This window comes from Lissotriton helveticus, chromosome 3_1, assembly GCF_964261635.1.
Source record: "Lissotriton helveticus chromosome 3_1, aLisHel1.1, whole genome shotgun sequence".
In the NCBI taxonomy this organism is placed as follows: Eukaryota; Metazoa; Chordata; class Amphibia; order Caudata; family Salamandridae; genus Lissotriton; species Lissotriton helveticus.
In genome coordinates, this window is record NC_136061.1 from 1,690,421,911 (window position 1) to 1,690,449,602 (window position 27,692).

At 43.3% G+C, this 27,692-nt stretch overlaps 1 protein-coding gene across 1 annotated transcript in view; it reads right to left on the reverse strand.

The window, feature by feature from the left end:
• LRP1B (LDL receptor related protein 1B) overlaps positions 1-27,692 on the reverse strand; it is a 3,812,342-nt gene that overhangs the window by 1,375,780 nt on the left and 2,408,870 nt on the right. The window contains exon 33 of the mRNA XM_078683424.1: positions 2,438-2,578. Within this exon, the coding sequence (XP_078539550.1) occupies positions 2,438-2,578 (141 nt within the window). The remainder of the gene's footprint in view (positions 1-2,437; positions 2,579-27,692) is intronic.

Consider the following 27,692-nt stretch of genomic DNA (forward strand, 5'->3'; position numbering starts at 1 on the left):
AAAATAGCGCTGGCACTGCATGTACACCATCACTCTTAGCTTACAGAAGGGCCCGCATAAGCATGTGCAACCACTTCTCTAATACCAAAGTGCCCCAGGGGTGGACAAAGAAGGCACACATGCCCGTTACACCTCTGTGACTCATAATACAGTTCCTCACGTTATCTACCTAACATTTTACAAAGTCGTTAATGTGGTGCAAAGTGATGCAAAGCATTGTGTCAATTAACATTAAAAAGGCCCACAGGTGCTGTGCAAAATTGTGACATGTCAGCACACTTATTACTCTTAGGGGCATATTATCAAGAACGGTGTTAAAATTATCACCGGTTTAGCGACAGAAAACTACCGCTAAAGCGGTGATAATGGGCTTGATAATATGCCCTGGAGAATTCCAACAGAAGCCCATGTTCACACCGGAACATGGGGCCATATTATCAAGAAAGGGTGATATATTATCGCCGCTTTTATCGGCAGGAAACTGCCGCTAAAGCAGCGATAATGGGCTTGGTAATATGGCCTTATGAATTCCCATAGAAGCCCAGGTTCTGGTGTTAACCCGGGCTTCTATGGGAATTCACAAGGGCATATTATCAAGCCCATTATCGTTGCTTTAGCGGCAGTTTCCTGCCGATAAAAGTGGCGATAATGTATCGCCGTTTCTTGATAATATGGCCCATGGACGCTCTGAAAACGGTCTTTGCTCCTCGAGATGAATCCAAAATAGTTTTCCTGGGCCTTTCAATGCAGGACTTAATATGGTCTGCACTTAAAATATTGGCCTGTGGCACTTAGAGAGATACCAGCACAACCATGTACGCATGTTCACGAAAATAAAGCCATTCTAATTGGCCTAATTGTAGGAACCAGATGAAAGATGAGAACACAAATGTATTCAAGATGCCGGTATAATCAGAGATACTGCTGGTTGACAATTCTCCAGCTCGTTCAGTCCAGACTAAACACACCATTGATGGCTCATGACTAACGAGATCTCGTGGAACTCTCTTGCGATCTGTGTCAACATGACAGATGAAGTTGCTAATTGTACTTCGAAATCCAGAGGCTGTAGTAATCTAAGCACCTTCTACTGTCCTAAATTGCACATTTTTCATACTAATGGAGCTCTTAAGTTGCCTGCCGTGCTGGTGTTAATGGGACTGTCTTTAATATAGATGTTTTCGTCAATATATTTTAGTGGTGGGACCTGATTTCAGTGTATTTAAATTCACCTGCGTTGTTCTAAGGAATACCAATTAAAACGTGCTCTTCAACAGCGCAAAAAAGCTTATTCAGAGCAGGAACAACTGACTATTTCCCACACTCATGAAACAAGATGTGCTCAAAAAATATTAAAGGATTGACTAACAGGACAGCCCCCGAGAAAGGAAGCAGCTTCCCTCAAGCACAACAGCGAGAATTAATTCCCAACAAGTCGTGTGGATGTGATATTCATAGTTACTTTGAAGAATGAGTTAGTTCCGTGAGAAAAACTAAAAATATGATAGATCGTAGGTGTGTAATATTCACTGACACTAGTAATTACTCTGGGTCGCATTCCAGTTCATCGTTTTTCTCACTCTGTCTCCACAGACAGGGATCTAATTATGCAAATAAACCATTGCCATGCTCCAGTAAGAACACTCATTCAAGAATTACCAGACCAAAATTACAAGGCCAGGAACGCACACAATTGACAAAAAGCAGGCCAAAAATATGTTTTTGCCTTGTTTGGCCTCCTTGGTACAGTGCAGCTTGCATCGCACCGGCCAGCGGGCACTGCTATTCCACTTTTGGTATCTCACTGAGAAAAACAAAACAGTAATGAGCAGAATGCCTGAATTAATGTCAGCCATTGGTAATTACTTTAGTAAGCCTAGTGTTGCACTCAATAGCACATAACGCACTTTAATTTTTAATTATTCAATTGGGAAGTACAAGATGTGAATATTAACCCTTACAAAAAAAAAGAATTAAAAACTTCAGATAATGCATTTTACTTTACCACTTTTTCTAAGAATAAAATAACAGGCGATATTAGGCAGCAGCATATAGGTTTTTGGAACTGATTGAGTCGTGGGCTCAAAAATTACACTACGTCGAACATTTCCATATTTTTGTACAGACTCAAAATGTTCAGCTAGCATCTACAGCGGGGGTGACATTTTGCTTTCAGATGTCCCTTGGCACTGTATCACAGGATGCTCTTCTGTAAGTTATGCCTTTCTATCTCATCATTTAATGGATTGTTGACATCTTCCTGAACTGTTCCCTTTTATAAACCAAGACTACAACACACACTGCACTCTTGGTACTGACCTTTGCATTTATTCAGTATGAGGGAAGTTGACACCAATCATGGTTCATCCTGATAGAGTGAACATGAAACAGCTGTTAGAATACAAAGGGCAGTACAAAGGCATCTCCGATAACTCACCTTGCTGTGCTTCTTTGTCATACACTTTCATATGAAGAACTCCTGCAGTCTTATTTCTCAGAACAGTAAGGTTCCTTCCATCTTTTTTGTTGCAGGTGCCCATCTGCGCTAAGTTATGGTCTGCCCACCACAGTTTCTTGTCTGAAAAATAAATATTTGTAGATGATTAAAATAAGATTTAAAATCTTGAGGAAGAAGTAACATCAAAACAGTGGTATAGTACATTTGGAACACGATGACACCAGTTCTAAGAAAAACATATTTCTAACAAATATGACTCTGTTTACAGGGCACATGTATAGCTCTCTGGGTGCACAGTGTGCAATATCAAATATTTCTGACTTTTCCCACAGTGATTTCATGTAGATCCTTCAACTTAAATACTGCCATAAGGAGTAACAATAGGGGTTTACAAGCCCCAATTTCTCTTCCCTGGAAAGTTCCCAGTTGACACAATGTTAGAAATTGGGTTTTCAGATTTGTGAAAAGCAGGTGTGCTGAGCCCAGAATTTTGTGTGGAAAAGCGCACAGGGCTTTCAATGATAAAGGCTCCAAGCAGGTATTTCAGCCCATTAGATGCACACTGGAGGCTTCCCTCAACAATAAAGGACAGGGATCTTTTCAGAAAATAAAGCCTCTCGTAATTCTTCAGACCAGGAAAAGCAAAGATGGAAACTTTGATGTCCCTAAGCTTCCTAGAACAGGAGGCCAGCACACACAGGCCATTTGAGATTTCTTCCAACGCAGGATACCACAGCAGGGCAAAAAGTGTCAGTCCTTTTATTCCACCACAGACAGAAGCATCAACTGTAGGCCAACACACCCCCACAAGGAAAAGGCAACCCTCCTCGCACAGTCCTACCACTCTTCTTCTCGGCAGGGACCTCTTCTTTCTTGAAGTAATGTGAAGTCCTGCGGTTTTCTGTCTCATACTTTTACCCCATTTTCTCATTGTTCTCTTTGTGACAGACAGAGTCTTTTAGCCCAGTCCAAACCAGTTCTCTCCTCCCTGGTCCAGCATCATCACAGGGAGTGGAGATAGCATTGTGGAAAGGAGACATAGCCTATTCAGGTGTTAGCAAAACTCCTCCCACCATTCAAAATGAAGAGAAGGTCTGTTCAGCCCAGCTATGAGTCCCCCAGGCAAGGTAGGACACACCTCAACCCCACTTGTGACTGTTTAGACTGAATGCACATCCCCAGCTCCTGTCACTCCAAAACAAGACGCTGAATACTCAAACAGTCAGAGGAACAGAGAATGGAAAAAAGGAAATGCCCACTTTCTAAAAGTGGCATTTTGAAACACACAATTTAAAAAATACCTTTACCAAAATGTGCCTTAATAAATTCTGAGTTCAGAGAGCCTAAACTAAATTTTTCTATCGTGTCCCAATTAAAAGTTACACATGTAAAATGTCACAGTGCAGCTCCGATGATAGTCTATGGGACAGACTGTCTTTCAAAAGTGAAACATGAAATACACCGTATTTCACTATCAGGGCATGTCACACACACTAGTTTATGGCCTACCTTTGACATACAATGCACCCTGCCAATGGGGTACCATGGGCCTACCTGCGGGGTGCCTTACATGTAAGAAAAGGGAAGGTTAAGGCTTGCCAAGTGGGTGCACTTGCCAGGTCAACATGACACTACAATGATAGGTCTGAGACACATCTACAGGGCTACTCATGTGGGTGGCACTGCCAGTGCTGCAAGCCCACTTGTAGGATGTGGGCCACAGGACCTGGCACACTCACTTCACATTACAAGAGGCTTACCAGTAAATAAAATATGCCAATCACGGATAATCAATCATATTCACAGTTTAAACAGAGAGCATATGCACTTTAGCACGGATCAGCAGTGGCAAAGTGCCCAGAATCCTCTAGCCAACAAAAACAGGGTCAGACAAATAGGAGGCAAAAGGCAAAAAGTTTAGCACAAATCGCACTACATGAAGGCCGGATTCACAAAGGCAAACTCACATTTTTTGTAAATGTACGATTGTTTCCTATTCGCAGTGGTATTTTACTAGCAGTATCTTTACAATTGCGAAGTCTCCGCGCATAAAAGTTAGGACTGTCCTATCTTTTTATTTGCGGAGACTGTGCGGTTATAAAGATACTACTAGTAAAATACCTTTGTGGATAGCAAATAATCGTACATTTTCACAAAAGTGTAGGTTTACCTTTTTGAATCAGGCCCATTGTCTCCATGATAATTCCATCACCTCCAGGTGTCCTTGGTGAGACAATAATAAACATTTGTGTCTATGTCATGAATACAATCACAAGCACAGGAGAGAGTTGCATGCCCATTTTTAGTAAGGATGCTACAGCTATGAATTCAATTCGAAATCTTCACAGGTTGTACATAAACTGCAGACAAGTTTGGTCAGGAAAAGGAATTTGCCAATATTGCTCAGTGTTTCCTAGCTGTGCTGTCTTAAACTCGAGCATTACATCATGGAGGTGCTGATGTTTAGTTTATGATTGACATTATGATTCCTAAAAACAGTCAAGAGGCGACATTCTGTTGATGTGAACTAAATTGGTGATGTACCATGTAGTCATTAGTGGTCCAGTCAGTTGAGAGACAATGCTATATTTTTTCAATCTTCTGGCAAAATGAGCGGCAGTAAAACTTCAAAGCTTTTGTATTAATGGAAAGGGATTGGAGTCTGGAGCTTTTTGGGAACAATAATCCCATTTTCATTGTAGGAGGGATAAGGGCCTGTTCACTGAGATGTGTATTATTGCTTCTATTGAGTAAATCAAGATTGGTTTGTCAATGGCAGTTAAACTGAGCAGTCATCAATATTGAGAGGATTGAGAGGTAAGCAGAATGTTCACTGCTGAGAAATACGGCGTTTGGAGGTTAGGTAATCTTTATGCAGTAGGTAAACTGATGACTACAATTAGAGTAATATTAACTTTTGCGATTTACAGTGCTTAGAAACTGTGGTGGAGATATGTTTAGAACAATACAAAAAGTTGTATTGTTGTCACCATTAGAACAATGGAATGTTGGACACTCTATTTAAGACAATGGGGTGGCTCAAGTCCTATAATAGGTGTTAAAGACATTCTGTTTTCAAAATGGACCACTTGTCTGGAGGGAGCCAATTAAGCTACTTTGATCGAGAAAAGACAAATCACTGACAGGGTAGGGTTAGAATACGGCATACTGCTAAATTTTAGACAAATGGAAGCCAATGTAGAAATTAACCCAGAAGTACTAGGTATAAAAAGTAGTCATAATCTAGCCGAGACCAGAGCAGGGAAGGTACAACCATCTTCTGGGTAAAAAAATAGAAAAAGAAGAAGCACCATCCTAAGTTTTCTGAGCAAACTAAAACACATGCAGCTGAGACCGTAGATGCCTGGGAAGCAAAATATAGATTGGTGGTAGGGTTCGGTCGCCAGTGGTAAACGACTGGTCATAGGAGACAGACAAAGATATAGCAAAGTGGTCTATTCAAATTAAGGGGGAAAAAGCTATGACAGATAGCTGTTTAAGATTGGAGAAAATGGGTTTTTAAATGTGGCCTGCAATATGAGGGTGGAATTAAACCTGTAGAGTGCTAGCAGATTTAGGGCAGCAGAGAGCGTCATGGTAAAGGGGTGTGTAGTGCTATCCCAGTTAATATTTAGGACTCCTAGTATAGACACATGTGAAAAATTGAGAATGTAAGCTATGATGTAATTAAGCTGCCTGATAACTGGGGTGGGGTGGTGAGCACAAGAACAATGGATTAAACCCAGATCCTTGTGACTGTGGATTAATGTTTGCATTGTCCAGCATTCTGTCCATCAATTGTTTCTTTTGCATATGTCGCCCTAAGTGGGAAGGGTATGCCCAGACGTGGGCCCCATGCTCACTACACCACTGGATTCAAGCTAGCCTGGCTGATGAAGGGTGATACCCTGAAACCGGTCCCAGGATGCTTGTTTCTGGTCCAGGGAGGACCTGGTTTGGCAGTTCAGGCTGGACTGTTTCCTTAAGGAACAGGTCCAAGACTGATTTGCATACGGCTGGGTCCAAACTGATGTGGTAAGCAAATGAATGATGGATTAAACCCAGATCCTTGTGACTGGGGGGAATGTTTGCATTGTCCAGCATTCCCTCTATCAATTGTTTCTTTTGCATATGTCACCCTAAGTGGGACGGGTATGCCCAGACATGGGTCCCGTGCTCACTACACCACTGGATTTAAGCTAGCCTGGCTGATGAAGGTGACACCCTGAAACCGGTCCCAGGATACTTGTTTCCAGTCCAGGGAGGACCTGGCCTGGCAGTTCGGGCTGGACTGTTCCCATAAGGAACAGGGTCAAGACTGATTTGCATATGGCTGGGTCCAAAGTGGGGTGGTGTGGTGGGCAAAAGAATGATGTATTAAACCCAGATTATTGTGACTGAGGGTGAATGTTTGTATTGTCCAGCATTCCGTACATCATTTGTTTCTTTTGCATATGTTGCCCTAAGTGGGAAGGGTATTCCCAGACGCGGGTCCCATGCTCACTACACCACTGGATTCAAGCTTGCCTGGCGGATGAAGAGTGATGCCCTGAAACTGATCCCCGGATGCTTGTTTCCAGTCCAGGGAGGAACTGGCTTGGCAGTTCGGGCTGGACTGTTCCCATAAGGAACAGGGTCAAGACTGATTTGCATATGGATGAGTCCAAACTGATGTGGTGCGGTGAACAAAAAAATGATGGATTAAACCCATATCCTTGTGACTCGTGGTGAATGTTTGCATTGTCCAACATTCCGTCCATCAATAGTTTCTTTTGCATATGTCACCCTAAGTGGGAAGGGTATGCCCAGACGTGGCTCCCGTGCTCACTACACCACTGGATTCAATCTAGCCTGGCTGATGAAGGGTGATGCCCTGAAACCAGTCCGAGGATGTTTGTTTCCGGTCCAGGGAGGACCTGGCTTGAAAGTTCGGGTTGAACTTTTCCCATAATGAACTGGGTCAAGACTGATTTGCATATGGCTGGGTCCAAACTGGGGTGGTGTGGTGAGCAAAAGAATGATGGATTAAACCCAGATCCTTGTGACTGGGGGTGAATGTTTGCATTGTCCAGAATTCTGTCAATCAATTGTTTCTTTTGCATATGTCACCCTAAGTGGGAAGGGTATGCCCAGACGTGGGTCCCGTGCTCACTACACCACTGGATTTAAGTTAGCCTGGCTGATGAAGGGTGACGCCCTGAAACCGGTCCTAGGATGCTTGTTTCCGGTCCATGGAGGACCTGGCTTGGCAGTTCGGCTGGACTGTTTCCATGAGGAACAGGGGCAAGACTGATTTGCATATGGCTGGTTCCAAACTGGGGTGCTGTGATGAGCAAAGAAATGATGGATTAAACCCAGATTCTTGTGACTGGGGGTGAATATTTGCATTGTCCAGCATTCTGTTCATCAATTGTTTATTTTGCATATGATAAATTAGGGCACCAGAGAATGAGTAACTGGGTTTGAGTTTGAGATAGAAGACTATGACTTCCTTGCCAGACAAGCTGACATTCCTATCTATGAGTATACATGTTTTGAACAGGGAAAAAAAGCCAGGTCATCCCTATGATGGTAAGAATACCAAGCTATTGAATAATACTAGGAATAGTCAAAGTGATATTTTACTGGAGATTCTTTAGCCAAGTTTCTGGAGGAAAGAGATCACCCGGTCCATGGGAGTGAATGATATGAAGAATACTTTGCCTATGGTAAGAAATCTAATCTTAATCAGAAATAAATTAGTTACTGTATTTGAGGGTTCTGAACTATTTAGGTTGGCAAAACATGTGCTCTTGATTTGGATGGTAATAATAAAATGTGTGGAGAAACTACAGGACCAGCAAGATACTGGGCCAAATAAATTAAGAGACCCACAGGAAGAGCAGATTTGACCCTTATCTTGAGGTCAAAGTGCAAGAAGTTGAGTGGAATGTACAAATAACTTTACAGCCCTTCTGTCTCTGGCAATACCAGTTGTTAAAGACCCTCTCTATCATTATAGTTACTCACCTGTGGTTTGGTCTATAACTCAGGAAGAGAGCCTTTAACAACTGTTACTACTCTCAGAAGTAAGATTTATTGCTATAATGTCGTTATGCCAAGGCTCAGGCCACAATATATAATCTCATCTCACATGAGGAATGCCTTTTGCAGATCATATACGTATATGGATTGACATTAAACTAACTTCTGCAGCAATGCTATCTGTTTTTGTGCCATGTAGCATTAATATATTATTGACACATTCTCAGTTTAGAAGAAATAGGCCATTAGGATTCACTGCCTATAGTAGACGAGTTAAGCCATTCTGATTGTAAATATAACTAATTCATTGCTATATTGAAATGCCATTTGGCATCATTGAAAAAACTCAGTGTCTTTAATGGATACCATGAAAGAGCTGTCCATCAAATCCGTGTGCTAGTCTGTGTCTCCATTTTTAACAGTACTTAAAGCAAAATTCATGCCTTGTCTGACTTATGGTTCTCAGACGTTTTTGAGAAATACGGGCAATTGCAATATGGAGAATATAGAATTCTCTTTTATTTAGATAATTAGAAAACTGAGGCCCAGATTTACTAAGATTTTGCATTACGGTTGCATTATCTTTTTGGCACACACCAGACAGAAAATCTATTTTGGGATTTACAAAACAAATAAAATCCCGATTTTTGTGGATCCGTTAAAAAAATAATAATAAAGTAACACACATAAATAAAGGAGCGCACCGTACTCCCTTGCCTTACCTTGCATCAGGTATGCACTATATGGGGGGTGTCTGAGCATTCCTGTGCATCCACTCATGTATTTTCAAAGCAAATTCACATTTAAAAAGACTTGTAAATATGGCTTTGCACAAAAACATGACTGAGTTAAAAATAATGAAAATTGATAACAATTTATATTGAATTCAGCTCTTTACATCTCTGGCTGACATCAAAGATCCATGGACCTGTGAAGAGCTGAATTCAATATAAACTCTTATCAATTTTCATTGTTTTTAATTCAGTCAATGAAGAGAGTTAAGAGTGAGTGAAACGATTTTATTTTCAAATCTTTAAGTTGTTCTTTCTTTTTAAATATTATTCTACAAGTTTCATCATTAAAGGTTAACATGATCAGTCTATATTTAGTAATAAGGTCAGTCAGTTTAGCAAATCAATTAAAGCATTAATACAATAAAATGCAACAAGCTGTTCCAGTAAGAAACTTCCCTATTCTAAACTAAGTCAAGTTCAATTTTGTGAATGATTAAAGGTGTCAGTTCAGGTACGATGAAGGGTCCTGATGAGAGTATCAAGCATATGCATCAAGCTTTAGCAGAATAAGCTGGAAAGTGTTCTCAGCTCTATTAACAGCAGATCCAGTAAAGGTAAGACTTCTCATAAAGAGACGTCTGGGAAAAGGATGAGTGAGGAATCTCAGTCAATCTGCTCTACATCAAAGAATGGAAAAAATCAGAAGCTAGTCTAGGAACACACTAACATAAATCGATGTTTTCTATGTTGGAACATTAATAATCTTTCTTCTTTATATTGACTAATAAGAGTTCAGCACACCCTGGGAAAATGTCTACTTCCCATCTTCTCACCAGAGTACACTTATGTTTTAACCATGCATCCTTGAATGATGCAGCACAACCCTTCTTGATTTCAAAGACATCTTCCCATGAATCATCCTCCCTGTCATCTACATCTTTTGCGGTGTGAATCTCACTATAAATCCTCTAATCCAACACATGTCGATTCATTAACTAATAAACAGTAGCTTCTGAAATTGCAACGTCTGCATCAAAGAGAAGAAAACAACTCGTACAACTGTTGTTTAAAGTAAAAACTAGAACTTGAATATAAATGGGTCTTCATGTTAAACCATAGCATTTTCCACCATGTCAATTTCAAAATCCATGCTATATTTCTATATTACAGGCCTATAGGTTTTAAGTATGGATGTCCTTACACTGTTTTGCTGCCACACTCACTGACATCAGACACCAATGTCAGAGAGCTAGTGAGTGAGTGGGAGCGCAAAGTGGAGTGGAGCGGAGTGTTTTAGTGGAGCATACTAGCCGAGGACAGAGCGGGGCACAGAAGATGAAGCCAGGGGAAGCTAGTCATGAGTCTCTGCTCTCTGGATCGTGGGGAGGACCCACTTGGTGAGGAAACCATGGCTGAGAGCAAGCAATTGCCACCTGCCCACCATTTCCACTGCACATTGCAACTTTGTTGCCCTCATACTAGCACCTCCTACTCATTCCTTCTCCCTTCCTCCCTCATTAAGACCAGACAGTCTCACAAGCCTGGAGTCCTCAAGCCTCTCACCAGCCATCCAGCCATCCTGAGCAGCTCCGCTAATTTGACCACAATTTGACTGCCCTGCAATCCATGCAGTGTCGACGGGCAGCTCCATCCTGTAGGTGGCAACCAGGCCACTCATAAGACGGCATAAGGCAAACAAGGCAGTGCAAGAGCTAGTCACGCAAGGCCATGCCAAGCAAGAGTCAAGGAGAAAGGAAAAAATTTAAATAGATGTTGCACCCAGTTTCCAGCATCCCTTGAGAAACCCTCTCACTAAGAGCAGTCCGTTGAACCTTATGAGTTACCCAGGTCACACACCTACGGAACAGGACTAGAGGACTCATTGCCCACTGTAAAATCAATGAGCAGGTTTAGTGGTGACAGGAGAAGACTGAGGCAATTGTGGCAAGGGAGGCACTTTGGTAAAAGTGAGCCTGATCTGAGTGAGCATGATGGCAGCATCAGAATCAACGCTACCAGGTTGAGCAGGAGAGGAGAGGAGGCGGCCGGGCTAGGTCCCAGTGTGGCTTGTCTCTCACTGTGAGCTCCCCAACCTCAAACTTTCCACCTCTTCCTGCACTCCTCTCCCAACCTGCAATACACTCACCCAATCCACCAGGTGTCGTAACCACAGCACAGCTACGCTAACTACAATACTACAATACTAGCTGCTATAACAGCTATAACATCAAAAGCCTTAGCAGCGTTAATACATAGAGATGTAATAGTCATCAAGCTGTTACATCACAAGACAAGACAAGACATGCCAAGACAAGTCATAGAGCTATCTAGGACATCTCTCCCAAAACCCACCTTCGCTGTCCACTTTCTTGAAGGCTAGACTCAATGGCCAAATAACCTTTCATCAGCTGTACAATAACTGTGAACACTAACTTGTCCAGAGGACGCAAAGCAGCAGGTGAAGCAGGTAATATAATATCTGCTCAACCTAAGCTCACTAATGAGGTTGAGCAAGACTGGCCAAAACCACAAGGAAGATGGGGTGCTGAAACACTAAAGACACCTGTAAGCTCACCACAAGAGAGAAAACAAAAGTGCCAGCACCCAACTGCTTAATTTCTCCCATAACAAAAATGTTTGAGAAGAATCAGAAAATGTCGTACAGGTTCACATTCCTCAAAGATACAGGTCAAGAATTACTTTTGAAAACTGACAACTTACAAGGACAGCCAGAGCCAATAACTCCTCTGATCTTGTCTGATGGCGGGGACTCCACCCTAGGTTGACTTAAAACCCAAGGCACCATCAATCCTGGGGTTGCTAACCGTAAGGATTGGGCTTCCATTTCTTCCGGGCTTTGCTATGACTCACAGTCACCTGGGCGACGTCCATACATCACACGCTCAACGCCTCCCAGGGCCAATGCAGGCCACCAAAGGCCAAAAACTAGTTGCACCTACGCAATCACCATCCCTACTTCACTCACAAAAACAAATCACGAAGGCTGTGGTCCATGGCCAGCAAGCAATTGCCCTGGGGTTCTAGCTTAACCCAAGCAACTCTAGCGACTCCTCACAAGGGCTCTTCCCTTATTCAAATTCCAACTCTGCTAAGACTCTCCAACATGGCTCCCAAAGTCACCCCTGAGCCAACCAGTTTTAAGTATTGCACATCAATCGAGCTTCAACACAGCTTAACCTGACAACCTCCATGAGGTTGGCATTCAATTTGATCGCAGAGGCCATTAAAAACATTCCTAACCCCTGAAACGGGGTAAACAAAGGACATTACAAGAACAAGTTCCATACCCAGGGCTGGACCATCTGATCTATCACTGCACACTATTCCACCTTTACTGCAACCACCATCAATGGTAATTTCACAAGTTCAGACACATGGGCCCTGCTAATAAAGACTCTTCATGCATCTGTAGACACTCATAACTATCACTCAGTTAAATTGGCCGTGCAAGTAGACCTCCTAAACATCCTTACTGTACAAGTACAATGTATTGATTTCAAAATGTCTAAATTAAACAAACTAATTATCAAAGCCCAACAGCTATCTCCAACAAACTATTTGCTTGTGTTCCCACTTTGTTGATAAGCCTGGAACTCTACTTGACACTGTAAACCTAATCTTCACCGATCTAAAATCCAGTATGGGCCACATTCAAAAGACAGATCATAAAGGGTACTCCTTCTGGGGGCTCTGTCTGCAAATGGCCCCCACAGAAGTAGAACAGGGAACATAATGCACCACCTAAGCACTGACAACTCTTCTCCATGTGTGGCCTGGTCCCTCTGTGCTCCCATTAGAAGTCATTGCCTTAGTCCTTTGGGCTGTAAGGGGCACAACGTGTTAGGGCTCACACTAGGGAAGCCAACTCTGTGGGCAGATGTGGGCACCAGTCAGCGCCCCACTTAAATGTGAATATGTTCTGGACCTAGGTCTCTCTGGTCTGCACCTAGCCTTGACTACTTCAAGCTCCTTGTTTTGTGTCCCTACATAGCAGAGAAAGAGGTAGAGTTTTGCTCACAGTGCACTCACACAGACACTTTATTATCCAACATCTCTTTCTACCAGACTTTGGAAGGTCAAGATAGGTCAAGCATCTGTGAAAGGCGACTGGGTGGTCTAGATGGACGTAGAGGCTGTGCTCAGTAACACTATTTAACCCACAGTTGAAGAGGCAATTGGAGTGAGATTCCCAGCTTTCATGACTATCTCTTGCATGACCGAGGTCTAGTTACAGATGGTAAAGTGGGCCTCAGCTAGCCCATCTCAACCACCATCTTATATTCAAGAGGATGCAAATATCACCAACTTCAGCATCTAGCTGCACAGATTAGGAAACTTACAATGCAGCATAGTTGCCTGTGGTCATATGAGGAGAAGAGCATGAAGTGCAAAAAATATAGATTGAAATGAGTCGTGATTCACACGGCTGGCCACACAATGAACCAGGCATGGCAAAGTACAGAAAACCAATTCTCAACAATACTCAGTACTCAGTGCCTTTATCAGCTGTTCATGCAGGAATAACTTTTACAGTACAGAAAGCAGTACGCTCAGATATAAGAACCTCAGATATCATGCTGTTGAATACCCAAGCAAGCAGTCCCTAGAGTCAAAATATATAGCCCAACAATAGAAGAGCAGAGAATCTTGGGGAGCATCTGACAATTACAAAATACTTTATCAATAAAGCCTGCATCAGCACTCCCTATGTTCTTTGCCTAACCATATGTAAAGCTCTCTGACACCCTCAAGGGTCAAGTCCACGCTATATAAAGCTTTACAAATAAAATATTGATGAAACAGTGGACAATACGGAAACAAGATAGGCAATTGCTGTCAGCCCTGGCTCCCTAAACATGGGCCAAAAAGGTTAGCAAGTGCCCCGCGACCAGAATCTCAACCCAGCAGGAAATCAGAAAGCTACAGGCCCCTCAAAGGACTCTCCACAACCAGACTCAGCACCTCCACCTTCAAACATGCCTCTCACTAAGTGACAAAAGAAAGACTGAGGAAAGCCAGAATAAAACCACATGGCAGTCAATGGGCATCTCAAGATTATCAATCAGCACATAACTCAAAAGGTTCTACCCCATGTTTTCACTAACGAATAGAGTAATGCTCCCCTACTCGGCACAGAACAGTGCCATAATTCATCAAGCACCTCACAACGTATCGAGAGAACAATCATCTAATTGTGCCTCAGAGGGCGCTAACATTTGTAACACCAGACCTGTGGCCCCTGAAACCTTCCTATCCAATTGGCAGCCCCATTTGGTAGGCGCTGGCTTAGATCCACTGCAGTGTCACTCAGAATCTCCAAGGATCAGATCAAGATCTCCGCACTCATAAAAAAATCTCACTCCTCAGGAAAACAATCAATAACCTTATGTGACTCCTGGTCCCAGCAATGCAGCGCCACAGCTGGAGACAAACCCCGGTACATATCCACTCAGACAACCACTCCCAGGCAAGGAGCCTGGCACAAGAACGTTACTACAGATTCCCCTGTTCAGGACTCTGCCTTCCCTGGCCCATATTGTCTCAGAGAACATCATTTTAGTTGAATTTTCCCTCGAAAGAATATAGGTTATTTTCTTTCTTTCTTTCTTTCTCGTCCGAAGCAACGCATAATTTAGTCCTTAAATTCACAGAGGGGGCATACAAATCATGCCCTATGTCTGCCCTCACTACCCTACCCTCTTAGCACCAACCCTCCCCGCAATTCATGCTCTGGTAATTCATCCACCCTTTCAGTGTTGGGAAGAGCGCATAGAAATTTACCAGCCCACGATAAAGCACCAGCGACTCAAACTCAAACTGTACAAAAAATCAAATCACACTGAGACTCTGGACTGGGGCTGGCTCGTTGAAGTCCTATACACAAGGAGTTGAAATTGATGCTACAACCCAGAGAAAGAGATAGATCATATGTCCCTCAGATTATGCTACTGGAACATCGCTAGCCTGGACAGCAAACTAGGGTCCAATGATAGCTTTCACTTTCAGCACCAATTTGACATAATTGCTCTACAAGAGACATGGGCAGTCTTGCCACCATGCATTCAAGGGTACTTAGTCCATCACAACCCGACAGAAAAATCAAAAAGATTTGGCCACCATACCATGGGACTGGCCACCTATTTTGCACTGAGTTTTGCAGAACATATAGAGTCGCTGTCAGACCCGGGACCTGGTATCCTGAATTCACTACTCACCAGTACAACGCATAAGAAAGCCTTGATCATAATAAACATCTACATTCGAATAAAAAATAATGTCATCAAGAAAATCAAATCAATCATCTTAAATCAAATGCACTGCACTTTGGAAACTGACTTTATCATCATGGTAGACTTCAACATGAATCTGATCAGCTCTGGATCAACCAACACATTTCTTATTCAACAGAATAATTATTGGGATATAGAGCCCAAGGTGTCAAAAGCAAGAAACCAGATGGGCAAACGTGAGGAGAACTTTGTGCTAGACATTGAGCACCTTGGGATGAGAGCACTCAATGGTAGATCACCCGAAGGCTGCCTGGCAAATCTCACTTACATTGGTCCACGGTTGAAGTCCATCATTGGCTATACTTTTTTATCGCTCTCTCTATTCATTCTTTCCAAATCGCAAAGCATTGCGAGAGTGACCACCTTCCACAAATACTGGCTTTAGGCCAAAAAAGAAAGGTTGTTTAGAGCAGGCCTGCTGAACTCCGCTCCCAATTCAGCATCAACTACACATGGCAAAAATTCACAACTGACGTACTTGCAATCAACAATTGCAATACAGATAGCCAACCCAGGACACACAATTTTTAGCTTCACAAGGTCACTGCCAAAAACCTAAAAAGAGATCAGCAGCCTGTCATGCGCCTAGGAAAAAACTAATCCAGGGCTTGAGGCTAGCTGAAAGGGGTAATTGTAAAACAACGCGCAACATGGACAGTCTAAGGGCTGCTAAAATAGAATATGCCAAGTCAATCTGACTCGAAAACAGAAAAAAAGATGCCTTTTGGGCCAAACTGTTCTATGATAGTAAGCAACCTAACACAACAAACCGCTGGTCAATCGTGAACAACTTTCATCGACAGCAGCAACCCCTATGGAACACTCCCTTCAGGGAAGAGTGTTGGGCTGCTTCCTTAAAAAAGCACTTCTCAGCAGCTAATAACCTCGTGCCTGTAACAAAAACGCTGTACAAAGTTCCCCTAGGAATGTTCCTGTAATAGAGTCTCTCTCTCTGAATTTAATAGTGAAGTTAACAGTCTGGGAAATCAGCAGGTCCCTTATCGGAACTAAGAAACCTCACACAACTAATAGGCTGGATGACATGTTTCGTTCAGCCTTTGTGGTGTTGTTTACATCATCGGCTTCCTGCTCCAACGTCAAGCCGGCGCTGCAATGCCTGACGGGTAACAACAAGTGTTACACTTTTATGGAGATCTTTTGTTCCTTGCCATGGTTTTGCTAGCGTGTGAGTGACCTGGAGAAGTGGGGTAGTGAGCAAAGTGTAAGTTTAAAAAAAGTTGGTTAGTCCACAAAGTATCCTTTATTCATGTGGCTAGCCACCTTATTAAAAAGTGCAGAGAGGGGTATCGAGGACCAAGGTTTACATTAGTATGGCCTCATTTCAACCCTCATATGTGGTCAACATGTTTCATGCCCTAAAGGCAATTCTTCAGGACCAGATAGTGCTCATAAACTCATTAGGGGCCCGGAAGTGGGCTGTGGTGTATACTTTATACAACCTGGTAGGTCTATGACTAGAGCAAGCTAATAGTCCTGCATCACCGTCAGACCGTTGTAAACCCTGTGTCAGTCCACGCGGCTTGTTCGTGTGGGGCCTGCGCTAGTGGTAACTACCTTAATGGCGCGAGGCCAGCGCCATTCACAACCTACCCCCACACACTCAAACTGTCCCTTCTCCGCCCCCCCCTGTTGTTCATAAATAACCTCGTGCCCACATCTCTCTTAGAGGCAAATTCTGAATTGCTGTTATTAGACAACTCAGCCTCACCATGCAAGACCGTCCATCAGAATGAAACCCCTTGCAGGGGGCCAGCCAGGTACCAGATCTATGGTTCTCCCTTCACTCATTAGAGGTACAACTGTTCAAATAAGATACAGTGAAAGTCATAATTAAATGCAGGAGGGACAGTGCCCTGGCCCAAGTGGACTATCCAAGGCTATTTGCAAACACGATCCACAGTACTGGGTAAGAAAGCTGACTCCCCTTTTTTCCAAAGCAGTCTACATGAGCATCATACCTGATTCATGGTGAGGCATTGTTTTTACCCAGCTCCATAAAGAAGGAGATAAAACCTTACCAGAAGCCTACTATCTTATCAAACTCCTAGACAATAAAGCAAAATACTTTGCATCCGCTGTCCTAGATGACCTGAGTGCCTGGGCAGAGATAAATCGAATAATCCCAATAAAACAATCCGGTATCACGAGAGGTTCCGGCACAGTCACCAACATCTTCACCTTGTTCACCATTCTGGGCCAAATGGGGAAGCAGTACCCTATGACCTACCTCTGCTTTGTTGACTATAATTTGGAGTTTGACTGTCTATACCGAGTAAAGCTCTGGAGGAAGCTCAGGGCCTGGCAATTCCCTTCACACCTGCTTAGAGTCATTGAGTCACTTTACTCCAAAACATAGGTGCGGATCAAAATTGGAACAATTGTAGAAAAATCTACACTCAAAAAGGCCTAAAACAGGGATGCATGTTGGCCTCATGCCTCTTCAACCTCTTCATGGCTCTTCAGCCTCTTTCACCGGCCCTTGACAAAACCAACATTCATGCTCCACACGTCCGCACAACAGTATTGAACCATCTATTATACATGGACGATGTGATCCTGTGTAGCTTAACCAAAGTGGGCCTGCAGAGATGATGAACCTACTCCACTTGCAAGCGACACAAAATGATTTGGTCATTAATCGAAACAAAACGACGGAGATGCTGGTTAGCAGGGAACACAAGAAAAATGGCACCTGGCATCTTGGAGCACATGGCTTAAAAACAGTAAAACAACACAAATTCCTCGGGGTGTTGCTATATGACAAGGGTCTGGCCAAACAACAGCTCTGAGTCCTCACAAACAAGAGCAATGCCTTCACAGTCACTTTTAGTATCCTGGGTAAAGAAACTGAAAGGTCCAACACTTGATCCTCTCCTGAAAGTCTTAATAGCAAAACTCCTGAAACTGTAACATACTGCAGTGAGGCCTTGTTTGGTTATGACTCAGCTCTTTTGGACAAACTCCAAACAAAATGTTACCTCTGTGTGATCAACCTTGCTCTGAGCTCCTCTCCAAGTAAAAATCTGCGGGAATTCGGGCTAACGAGGCAATCAACAGGACAACAGGGAGCTATTGTCAAATGCTTCTTTAAACTAAAACACGCAGAAACCCATCACACTAAACAACATCCTGTGGCTGCAATTGACAACACGAATCGCAGTAAGCACAGCAATAGACTTAAAGACTACCTGGACCAATCCTTAGTCAATCTGCACCTTGGGAACCTCTGGCCTTACCTTTGTCATACAATGCTTTTAAAAAGAGATCAACAACCCTAATCTGAACTGTCGCTTTATGACATTTTTAAACAAATTTGAACAAAATGCCAGTCAGACCGGTGTTAACATATACCTCGTGGAATAGTCAGAAACCCCGGCCAGGCTGCTGGCTGGAGAGGAACCACGAATATTAAAACCAAGGGCTATCCTACAGCTCTGGTGTTCCCTGAAAATTTCCAGACAGCATACAAGCACTTTAAAGCTGTTACTGTGCATGTTTGAATTCTCGCTTCATGAAACTTTGAAACAAATTTGAACAAAAAATACTACAACAAGTAACTGAGTGCATTTCCGTTTTTAATTATAAACCTCTTTGAATAGTTAGAAATCTAGGCCAGGCTGCAAGTTGGAGAGTAAACACCCCGGGGGATCCTGGCACCCCCGAGTTCGCTGACAAATTCCAGACAGCATATACGCATGTTAAAGCTGTTAATTTGCACGTGTACTTTAAAAAACATACCTAGCCCCTGGCTCCCGAATATAGCTGTGATATCCAGGTTAGGTCCCCAGCCGGGGAATATGCACTAGCATCAAATCCATAGGAAATCCTGGCAACCGGGATCCCTCTCTACAAATATCAAATGCCTAAGACTAAAGACTGCTGAGTGACTTCGTTTTTACTCTCTAGGAAGCAGCCAGAGAGACTTTTTTATTCTGCACATCTGCACTTTCATCTCAGGGTGCTGGACAGAGGTGGCTCTTTCGCTAAGGCGAAGGAACTTATCCCTACTGCTCTCCGTGTAGTTCAAGAAGAAAAAATAAAATGATAATAATGCAACGTTATCATTTTATTTTTCCTACTGCAGTGGTTCAGCTGGGGCAGAGCTGGGCTCTGTGACGCCAGAGCACTGCAGGGGGAGGAGTGGTGGGCACTTTGTAAGTGCGCATTACACCGTGGCCATCAGTCTACGGCCAGCCAAAGTGTGATGTGCACTTTGAATGTTCTCCACCAATGCTGCATTTTAGCCTGGGTGGAGAACGTGCCCAGGCTCCCACTGCCTGTCTGATAGCCGAACCATGGCGCTCAGACCAATAACAACACTGCGTTGCAGCGTTGTGATCAGGCCCGGACTGGCCGTTGTGGGCACCGGGCAATCCCCCGGTCGGCCGCAAGGGTGGGGGCCGGTTTTGGGCCCTGGGGGCCGTTTTTGTTGCAGAGCCGTTTTTGCAGCATAGCTGCAAAATCGGCCCTGTAACAAAATCGGCTGAAAAGCGGCCCTGGCAAAGCGCTCGCCCCCCTCCCGCCCGGGGGGCGGGGGGGGGCGGCCGAGCACTTTGCCAGGGCCGGTTTTGGTTCCCAGTCCGGCCCTGGTTGTGATTGGCTGTGGGGAACCTGGGAGCCCGGGTGCTTCCTGCTGCTGGTCTCGAGGAAGATGAAGGAGGAGAGGCGGCGCCCGGGCAACCAGAGCAAGGTGTGTTCTTTAAATTTATTTTTGATCTTTTTCATAATCCTTCACCCCGCCCCACCACTCCTGTCCAGTAGTAGCAGTTACTGGTACTGGGTAGCCCCCGGACAAGTATGTGCTGAAAAACTCCAGCAGTATTTACCCAGACACGGATTCTACATCAGTTTATAATCCTGCCTGGAGCCCAAACCCACCAAACAGAATACCCGTTCGATGTCTCCTCACCTACAATTTTCTCTTATGAATTGTAACTACAGCTTTCCCTATTGTACGATTTTAATTCATCGAAACAAAACGTTTACAAACTTGCATTGAACACACTTCGGGCCAGATCTACAAGAAAGTGCTGCAGCGCTCTACCGCAAGCCCTTTTGCTGCACCATACTGCGGCACTTTCGGAGCACAGGAATGCTACATATCTACAATGATATGTCACATTCCTGTGCTCTCACCTGGGCTGGCGCAGAAACAGCTGCCATGCGCTGGCGCAGGTGCCCTTGCACCATGGTGCAAGGATGCCTGCGCCATGGGGAGATTTGTTTGGTGCAGGAAGGGGCCCCTTCCTGCACAAAAGCAATCACTGCAGGCATTTTCCTCTTCCAATGTGTGCTGTAGAATGCAGTACGCATTAAAAGATGAAAAAACAAGGAGAAATGAAAACATTTCTGCTTGTTTCGCTTGGCAACGCCACGTAGCAAACTGACGCATTTCCAGGTTTACGATATCTCGTAAATCTGGAAATGCATCAGTGGACATGGGTGTTGCGTGGGTACGCCCACAGTAACACCCATGTCCCGCACCTAACACGCAAAGTGTTGCGTGAACAGGGGCGATATTTTAAAGCAAAGGTTAAGTCACGCAGGGTGACTTTACCTGTGCTTGTAAATATCCCTTAGCAGGCTATGCCACCGGTGAGTCACGCAACGTGATGCACCGGTGGGGCACGGGGCGTGTTAATCTGCCCCTTCATTTTCAAAAGTACATACTGCACATTATTAATAAATCATTTAGTAAATAATGTAATTTGCTTTAGCTCTTGCATTAGACTGATTTGACAAAGGCAAAACTATCAGTGTTTGTGCTAAGGTCCTATACAATTAATAATGAAGAAAAGCATTTGAAGGCATCGCTTACTACCAATAGTCCGGTTATTAGAGGGTTTTTAAATCCCATTGAGAGAAATATGGCAAGCTTTGTCTTCTTCCATATCTGAACTCTGCTGTGTTTTTTCGGGATCCATTGAGAATCATGAGTTAATATTATCTGCGCCTGCCTCGTTTTAGGCCATTAATGCAGGTGACATAGAATGATGTCAATATGGATGTAACTCGCACATTGGAACAAAGCCAGGCAAGCTTGCTTTAACGGAGATCATCAAATACTTTTTGTTTTATGTGGCAAATTTATACTAGAGGCAATGCAACTCTTTAGTAAACATTCCCCTTCAGAACAGCATTTTTTAAAATTCTGATGAATGGAGACTTTGTTCTTTTAAGTAATACATAAGCACGAGTCTACTTTTGCTGTGATTAACTGAGTTTAGTTTATATAAATATGAGGTTTCAGCATTAAAATCGCAGCCTAATACTATTGTAATGCTTTCATCTTGAAGTAATCTATTGGAATGATTGGACAAATGTATATGCTTTGCCAAAGTACCTTCTAGAACCTTTCCCTGCTATAGAACCTATTCGCAAAAACGAACCCAAAGGTGATTAATTCAAATCAATTCAATCCATAGTCATTCAATATAGTTCATAGCGACACTATTGTGTCAAACAAATACTAGACATTGCATTGAAATTTCAAACCCAGCTGTTTCTTGTTGACTAAGAATGCTTTTGGAGTGTTCATGGCCAGAGGCTAAATGTTCTGATTAGGAAAATATAGTGGATTGTGTCAGAATCCTCGACACAGAAATTAAAGAATACACAAGCAGAATCCATAAATGCTTCATTCTGCCTCGTTGAGGGATGTCAGCATGTAGGTCACTCTGAAACGTATTATTTTCTGAAGACCAAGATTTTATTTTCAGAAATACAGATTCACTGTTAGCCACAAAGAAAGAACACTGTTTTCTGAGTTTTGAGAAACATTTCGGGTCAGGTTGATAACATTTATATTTCCATGGATTTGCTTGCTTGTAGGTTTGAGGTCATTGAGGCAAAAGAAACCCCGAATATGGAGAGCATATTAACAAACTGAAATAATGTAATCCTCCTGTGTGTTCAGGTACTTAGTTGCATGATTACATGTTTGCTTCCTTAATACACATACTTTAATTTGCATGAATCATTTTGCATTAAAGAATGTATTTTTTAATACACATCACTTAAAGCTCCTAATCTCATGCATTGTGTTGAAGAAATTGTTATTGCTAGAGGGGGTGGGAATCCCCCTAAAAAAACACCACAATCCATGTCAGGGTGAACCACAAAGGTCTCTAAATTAACCTGAGCTTAATCCTCTGGTAGCTTGGCACAAAAGCAGTCAGGCTTAACTTAGAGGCAATGTTTCAGGTATTTATGCAGCATATAAACAGTAATAGAGTGAAAACACACACAAGAAAAATCCAACACCAATTGAGAATAATAAAGAACATGTTTAAAAATACAATGACACTAAAACAAATTAAATCCAAACAGTCGAACTAGATTGTGATTTTTTTAAAGTTTTAAATGAAAATAGTGCCCAAAAAGATCAAAGCACCAACCGCTAGTATCTGGGCAAAATCCACAGTTAAGTCTGACTGAGATGGAAATCAGTTCAGGTAGACGAGATGTGCTGAGCCCGGTCTCAGCTTACCTTGGACTTAAAACATTTTACAAAGGAAAGTTCCTGAGAAGGTATAGTTCATGGGGTAAGGCAGCCACCATTGTCCGAGGAGGAGGAATTGTCAACCCGGAGCCACTGCATGGAGCAGTGATGAAGGTTGCTATGTTCGTACTTTGACCCGTTTTTGGAAGTTCAAAATCTCCAGTGGTATGAGACAGCAGACTGTAGCCAATGAGGGCTCCATGAGGTAAGATACCATTGCTTAGAGCTTCAACTAAACAGGATTGCTGCTGTGGAGAAAAATGTAGAAGTAGCTACTGCAAAGTGAGGCTGACCGGCAAGGGAGTCCTGTGAGGGTGTGTTGTTGTCCTCTCGGTCCTCCTGGCCCATGGGTGTCAGTCAGGGTAGATCCTTAGGAGCGGCTAGACCCACCGGTCACAGTCTCACTACAATCTCAGGCATCAGGTCGAAGTCTTTGTTGGTTTATTTCCAGCAGCACCTCTGGCATACAGGATTGCCACAGTACCTTCCAGATGCAACACACACTCTTCAGGTGCAATGGCCCACACCACGGTTGTCTCTCCCGGCATACGGGGTCCAGGGTCACTACTCAGGTGTTCCCAAGTCCTGGCATGCAGGTCACATAACTTGTTCACCAGGGGTACCCACTGGCTTATGGGATCCCTGCAACAAGGCTGGATGGGCTTGACACCCTCTACATTGCTTAGTACTTGGCACAGTGTGCGGTGGCCTTCTCCAAGGATGCTAGGGCCATTGAAAACAGTCTTGCACAAGGGTTACGGCCTGATTGGTGCACAACTAAACCCTTATACATCACATAGGGAGCCCTCACAGTAGGGCTCCCCATTGGACTTCACTCTCTCCAATGCTCTCCTCTTCCTCACAGGGCACACTGGTCTTGGCTAGGAGGCAGGTGCTAGTGTTCCAGGCTTCATGTCAGGTTGTTTTGGATTCCCTAAGTGTTGTCCTCTCACCCAGCAGCGACACTAGCAGCCTTGCCCTCCAGTCCTGGTCACAGGCAAAAGTCTGGCAGAGCTTCCCCTTCTCGCACAGCCCATCTGCCTGCTTGGCAGATGACAAATGTTTGGGGACTCAACCTCCCCTTCTTAAAGTCCTTTTCTAGACACCAAATTTGATATAGTCTTTGAAGTTTCATGTTGGGATTCTGCTTCTTTTGAAGTGGGAACCTCTCCTTTTCATCTTCCTTTATAAAATGTCGGTCACAGCAGGCATGATTCCGAAGCTAATTATCCACAACACAGTTCATGAGAGTGACCAGAGTTCACTCCTGGATTTTAACCACAGTAATAAGTGCATCAAAAGGTTAATAACAGACACTCAGCCCTACCCTTTGTGATTCTCTTAACAGCCCCATCTTCCTTCCTGAGACGGGTCCAGGCCCTTCATTATGATCTATCACTGAATCAAAGAGCAGTCTTTTGAAATGTAAAGGGAGTCTCTTTCTTTTCCCTCCATGTGTCCACACCCTGCTCCCAGGAATGCAGCAATACACACATTTGTCTGGAGGATTCTTCTCCTCCTCATATCTTTACCAGGCAGGCCTGGGCTTCCCAAAATGGCACCCAGGGTCCTTCATACAATGTTTCATTATAGCCACAGTCACTCAGTGTACTACCATAGCACACTTTCAGTCCAGCACAGTTCCTCCATGCATTGTACCCTTACATGTACCGATGTACACTCTGTCTGCGCATACTGTTCAGCACAGAAATGTTTCTATATTTAATCGGGGAGTGCTGTTTACACACACTGCCAGCACACTCACTTACAATGTGTGCACAATACAACACTTCACCCCTACATGTAACACAAGCACACATACACTCAGCACAGGTTTTAAGCACACATGCACTTCAAAGCAGTGCATCTCTCATGTAATGCATTTCTCTCAGGCATACATGCACCCAGCACATGTACTAATCACAAATGCACTGAATAGCACTGCTCCATCTTTGCACAGTTCCCTTCCTAGGAACACAAACACCTAACACAGAGTCACTACTCATGTGCTGCACAGCACTCCATAACTACCGGAGGTAGGCCAGGGGTCAGTTAAGCACACAACAGTTGAACTTTAAAAAACAAAACTGTACAAGCCTGTAGGCCTCACTTCCATGACACAACATAACTGTTCACTACTACTGATCACTACATGGTTTTCTGCCACCACTGTGCTCATGCTGCCTAACTCCTGGGGAAGGTGATAGTTTTCCACCACTATGAGGTAGTGCTTTGGGCGCCGCTCCCGGTTCAGAAGACTGCAATCCATGACACAGACCTATGTCAAGCGAACAAGCCTATGGCAAAAAATCAGCCCTAGGGATCCAGACATCAGTGCAATTTGGGCACTCAGGGCTGGGGTACACGCCTTTAACGTGTAGAGGACCTTTCCATCCCAACACTGATGATCATAGCTTCTTTAAAGTCTTTCTCTTAACATGAATAAAGATAAACAGTGTTTAGAAACAAGCATAGGACTAGTTATGTTTCTAAAGGTGCATGAAATTTGTATTCTTCAATTAAATAGTAGAATAGACTTATTTCTCATAATTCAGAAAAAAAGGTCTCTTAATAAAGATGTTAAGTAGGGGTCAAAGATGTGTTTATTTGCTAATATATTTAGAACCATTTGATGAATCTGCACAAAGTTTGGCAAATATTTATAAGGTTTAGATGTCTGTTGGTTATGTCAAGCCCAGACTGCAGAATGGGAACTCGGCAGGTGAATTTAGCAGCATCTTTAAAAATCCCTGGAATTCATTGAATAAACACAGATAAAGGTCAGTCATGATTAGGCATACACAAACTGTAAAAGACACTGAAATTCTCCAGTTATGGTGAGCAACACACAATGCACCCATAACTCATGTCCCTCACCATGATCAGTACACTTCTCAGTCAATGGCTTGCTACAACAAAAAAAACCTGGCTACAAAGACCAAAATATCAGAGGGCATGATTTTGCTAATCCTTTATGATATTTCATAAAATGTCATAAAAAAGTAATGCAATTTCACCCCCCCAACCCCCAAAAGAAATAATGATTTCTATTTCATCGTGAAGTAGAGCAACTGTTTCTCGTTTCTACTTCAGGCATCGAGCTGAAAATTCATACATCAGCCCTCTTCTTCACTTTACTCTTGTATTGGGATTACCTAATAAGGATTTTAGTACATATTGAAATTGTTATTCTTTCTTTGTTTTGAATTTGTCCTAGTACTATTTAAAGGTATCTATCATCTGCCGTCTTCTTTTATAATCCTTTGCATATCCTGAATGTTTTTTTCTGCTTGTGTCATACATTATATACATTTTACTTCTTAATTCTTTCACCTTCAAATATCTCGTTTGCATCCGGTCGTACTGTACTTTAGGTTGCTCCCAGTGCCCCTGTTAAAGTCGTGGCAATGTAAAGAGCCTGGCTACCTAATGGGGCATTGTTCGTCGTATGCAGAATTGCAAAAGTAGAAATAAAATAAGTTTGGGTATTTTATGGGCTTGTGGTTGGCAGAGTGTCTGAGAAACAAGAAGCGCTAGTAAGGAAATTTTGAAGGGAATTGAAGGGAATTGCAAATTGCATGAGAAGTTAACCTTAAATAAGATGAATGAAAAAAAGGAACCGCAGTTCTAATGAAACATCTCTTCCATTATAAACATAAATCTAGGGGCAGATTTATGATAACTGGCGCATCCCCAGGGATGCGCCAGTTATTCTGCGCCGCAGCTCCGCCACCCATGGTGCGCCGCATTTACAATGCGGCGCACCATGGGGCAAAAACAGCACAGATGCGTGACGCATCTGTGCCGTAAAGGTGGCGCATTGTTGGAGTTGCGTCGCAAGCGCGACACAGCTCCAGCAATGCTCGGGGGTACCCTATCTGGCCAATGCTGCGTCAAGCCTTACGCCTGCTTCAAGCAGGCGCAGGGTTTTGACGCAGCATTGGCCTGAAAGTGACTGAGTGAAATCTTATAGATTTCACTCAGCCACTTTTGCGAGGCGCACCTGCCCCGGAACACCCACCCTGCGCCGGAACGCCCACATATGGCGCATGGCTTTACAACGTGGCGCATGATCAACATAAATCTGCCCCCATAAATTTACGAATGTTGACAACGTTCTGCAATGTGACCTTACTGTGTGCCATCAAAGAGACTAATGAACATTTTTCCAAACTACCAAAGAGATACGAAAAATAGCCCGGCGAGTTTCAGAGAGCCAGGAGCCGGTTAATTGGAAGGCGTACAAACAGACGCCATGTAGTTTTGTTCTTTCAATGACTATAGAAAGTGTAGGAGAAAGGACTGAGTGGGGGAAGTTAAGCTTTAGTGCTTTCAGAAAGGCTGATTTTAAAAAGATGGTGAAACACACAGAAAGGATGTCAGTTTGTGTTTACAAACACTGACATTTAAGTGGTTGGAATCTGAACTGTTAAATGCTGGATCAATTTATCTCTTTCCCTGCTTCCCCGACTCGTCTCTCTGGGGCATATTACCAAGCAATAGCTTGGTTAGAGACAAAAATTTACCGCTGAGCTGCGGCGATTTTTATCGCAAATAAACCTTGGTATTACCAAGGTTTATCGCAAATGCGATAAAAATCGGCCGGAATGCATGAATATCGCTGAAAAGTCAGCGATATTCAT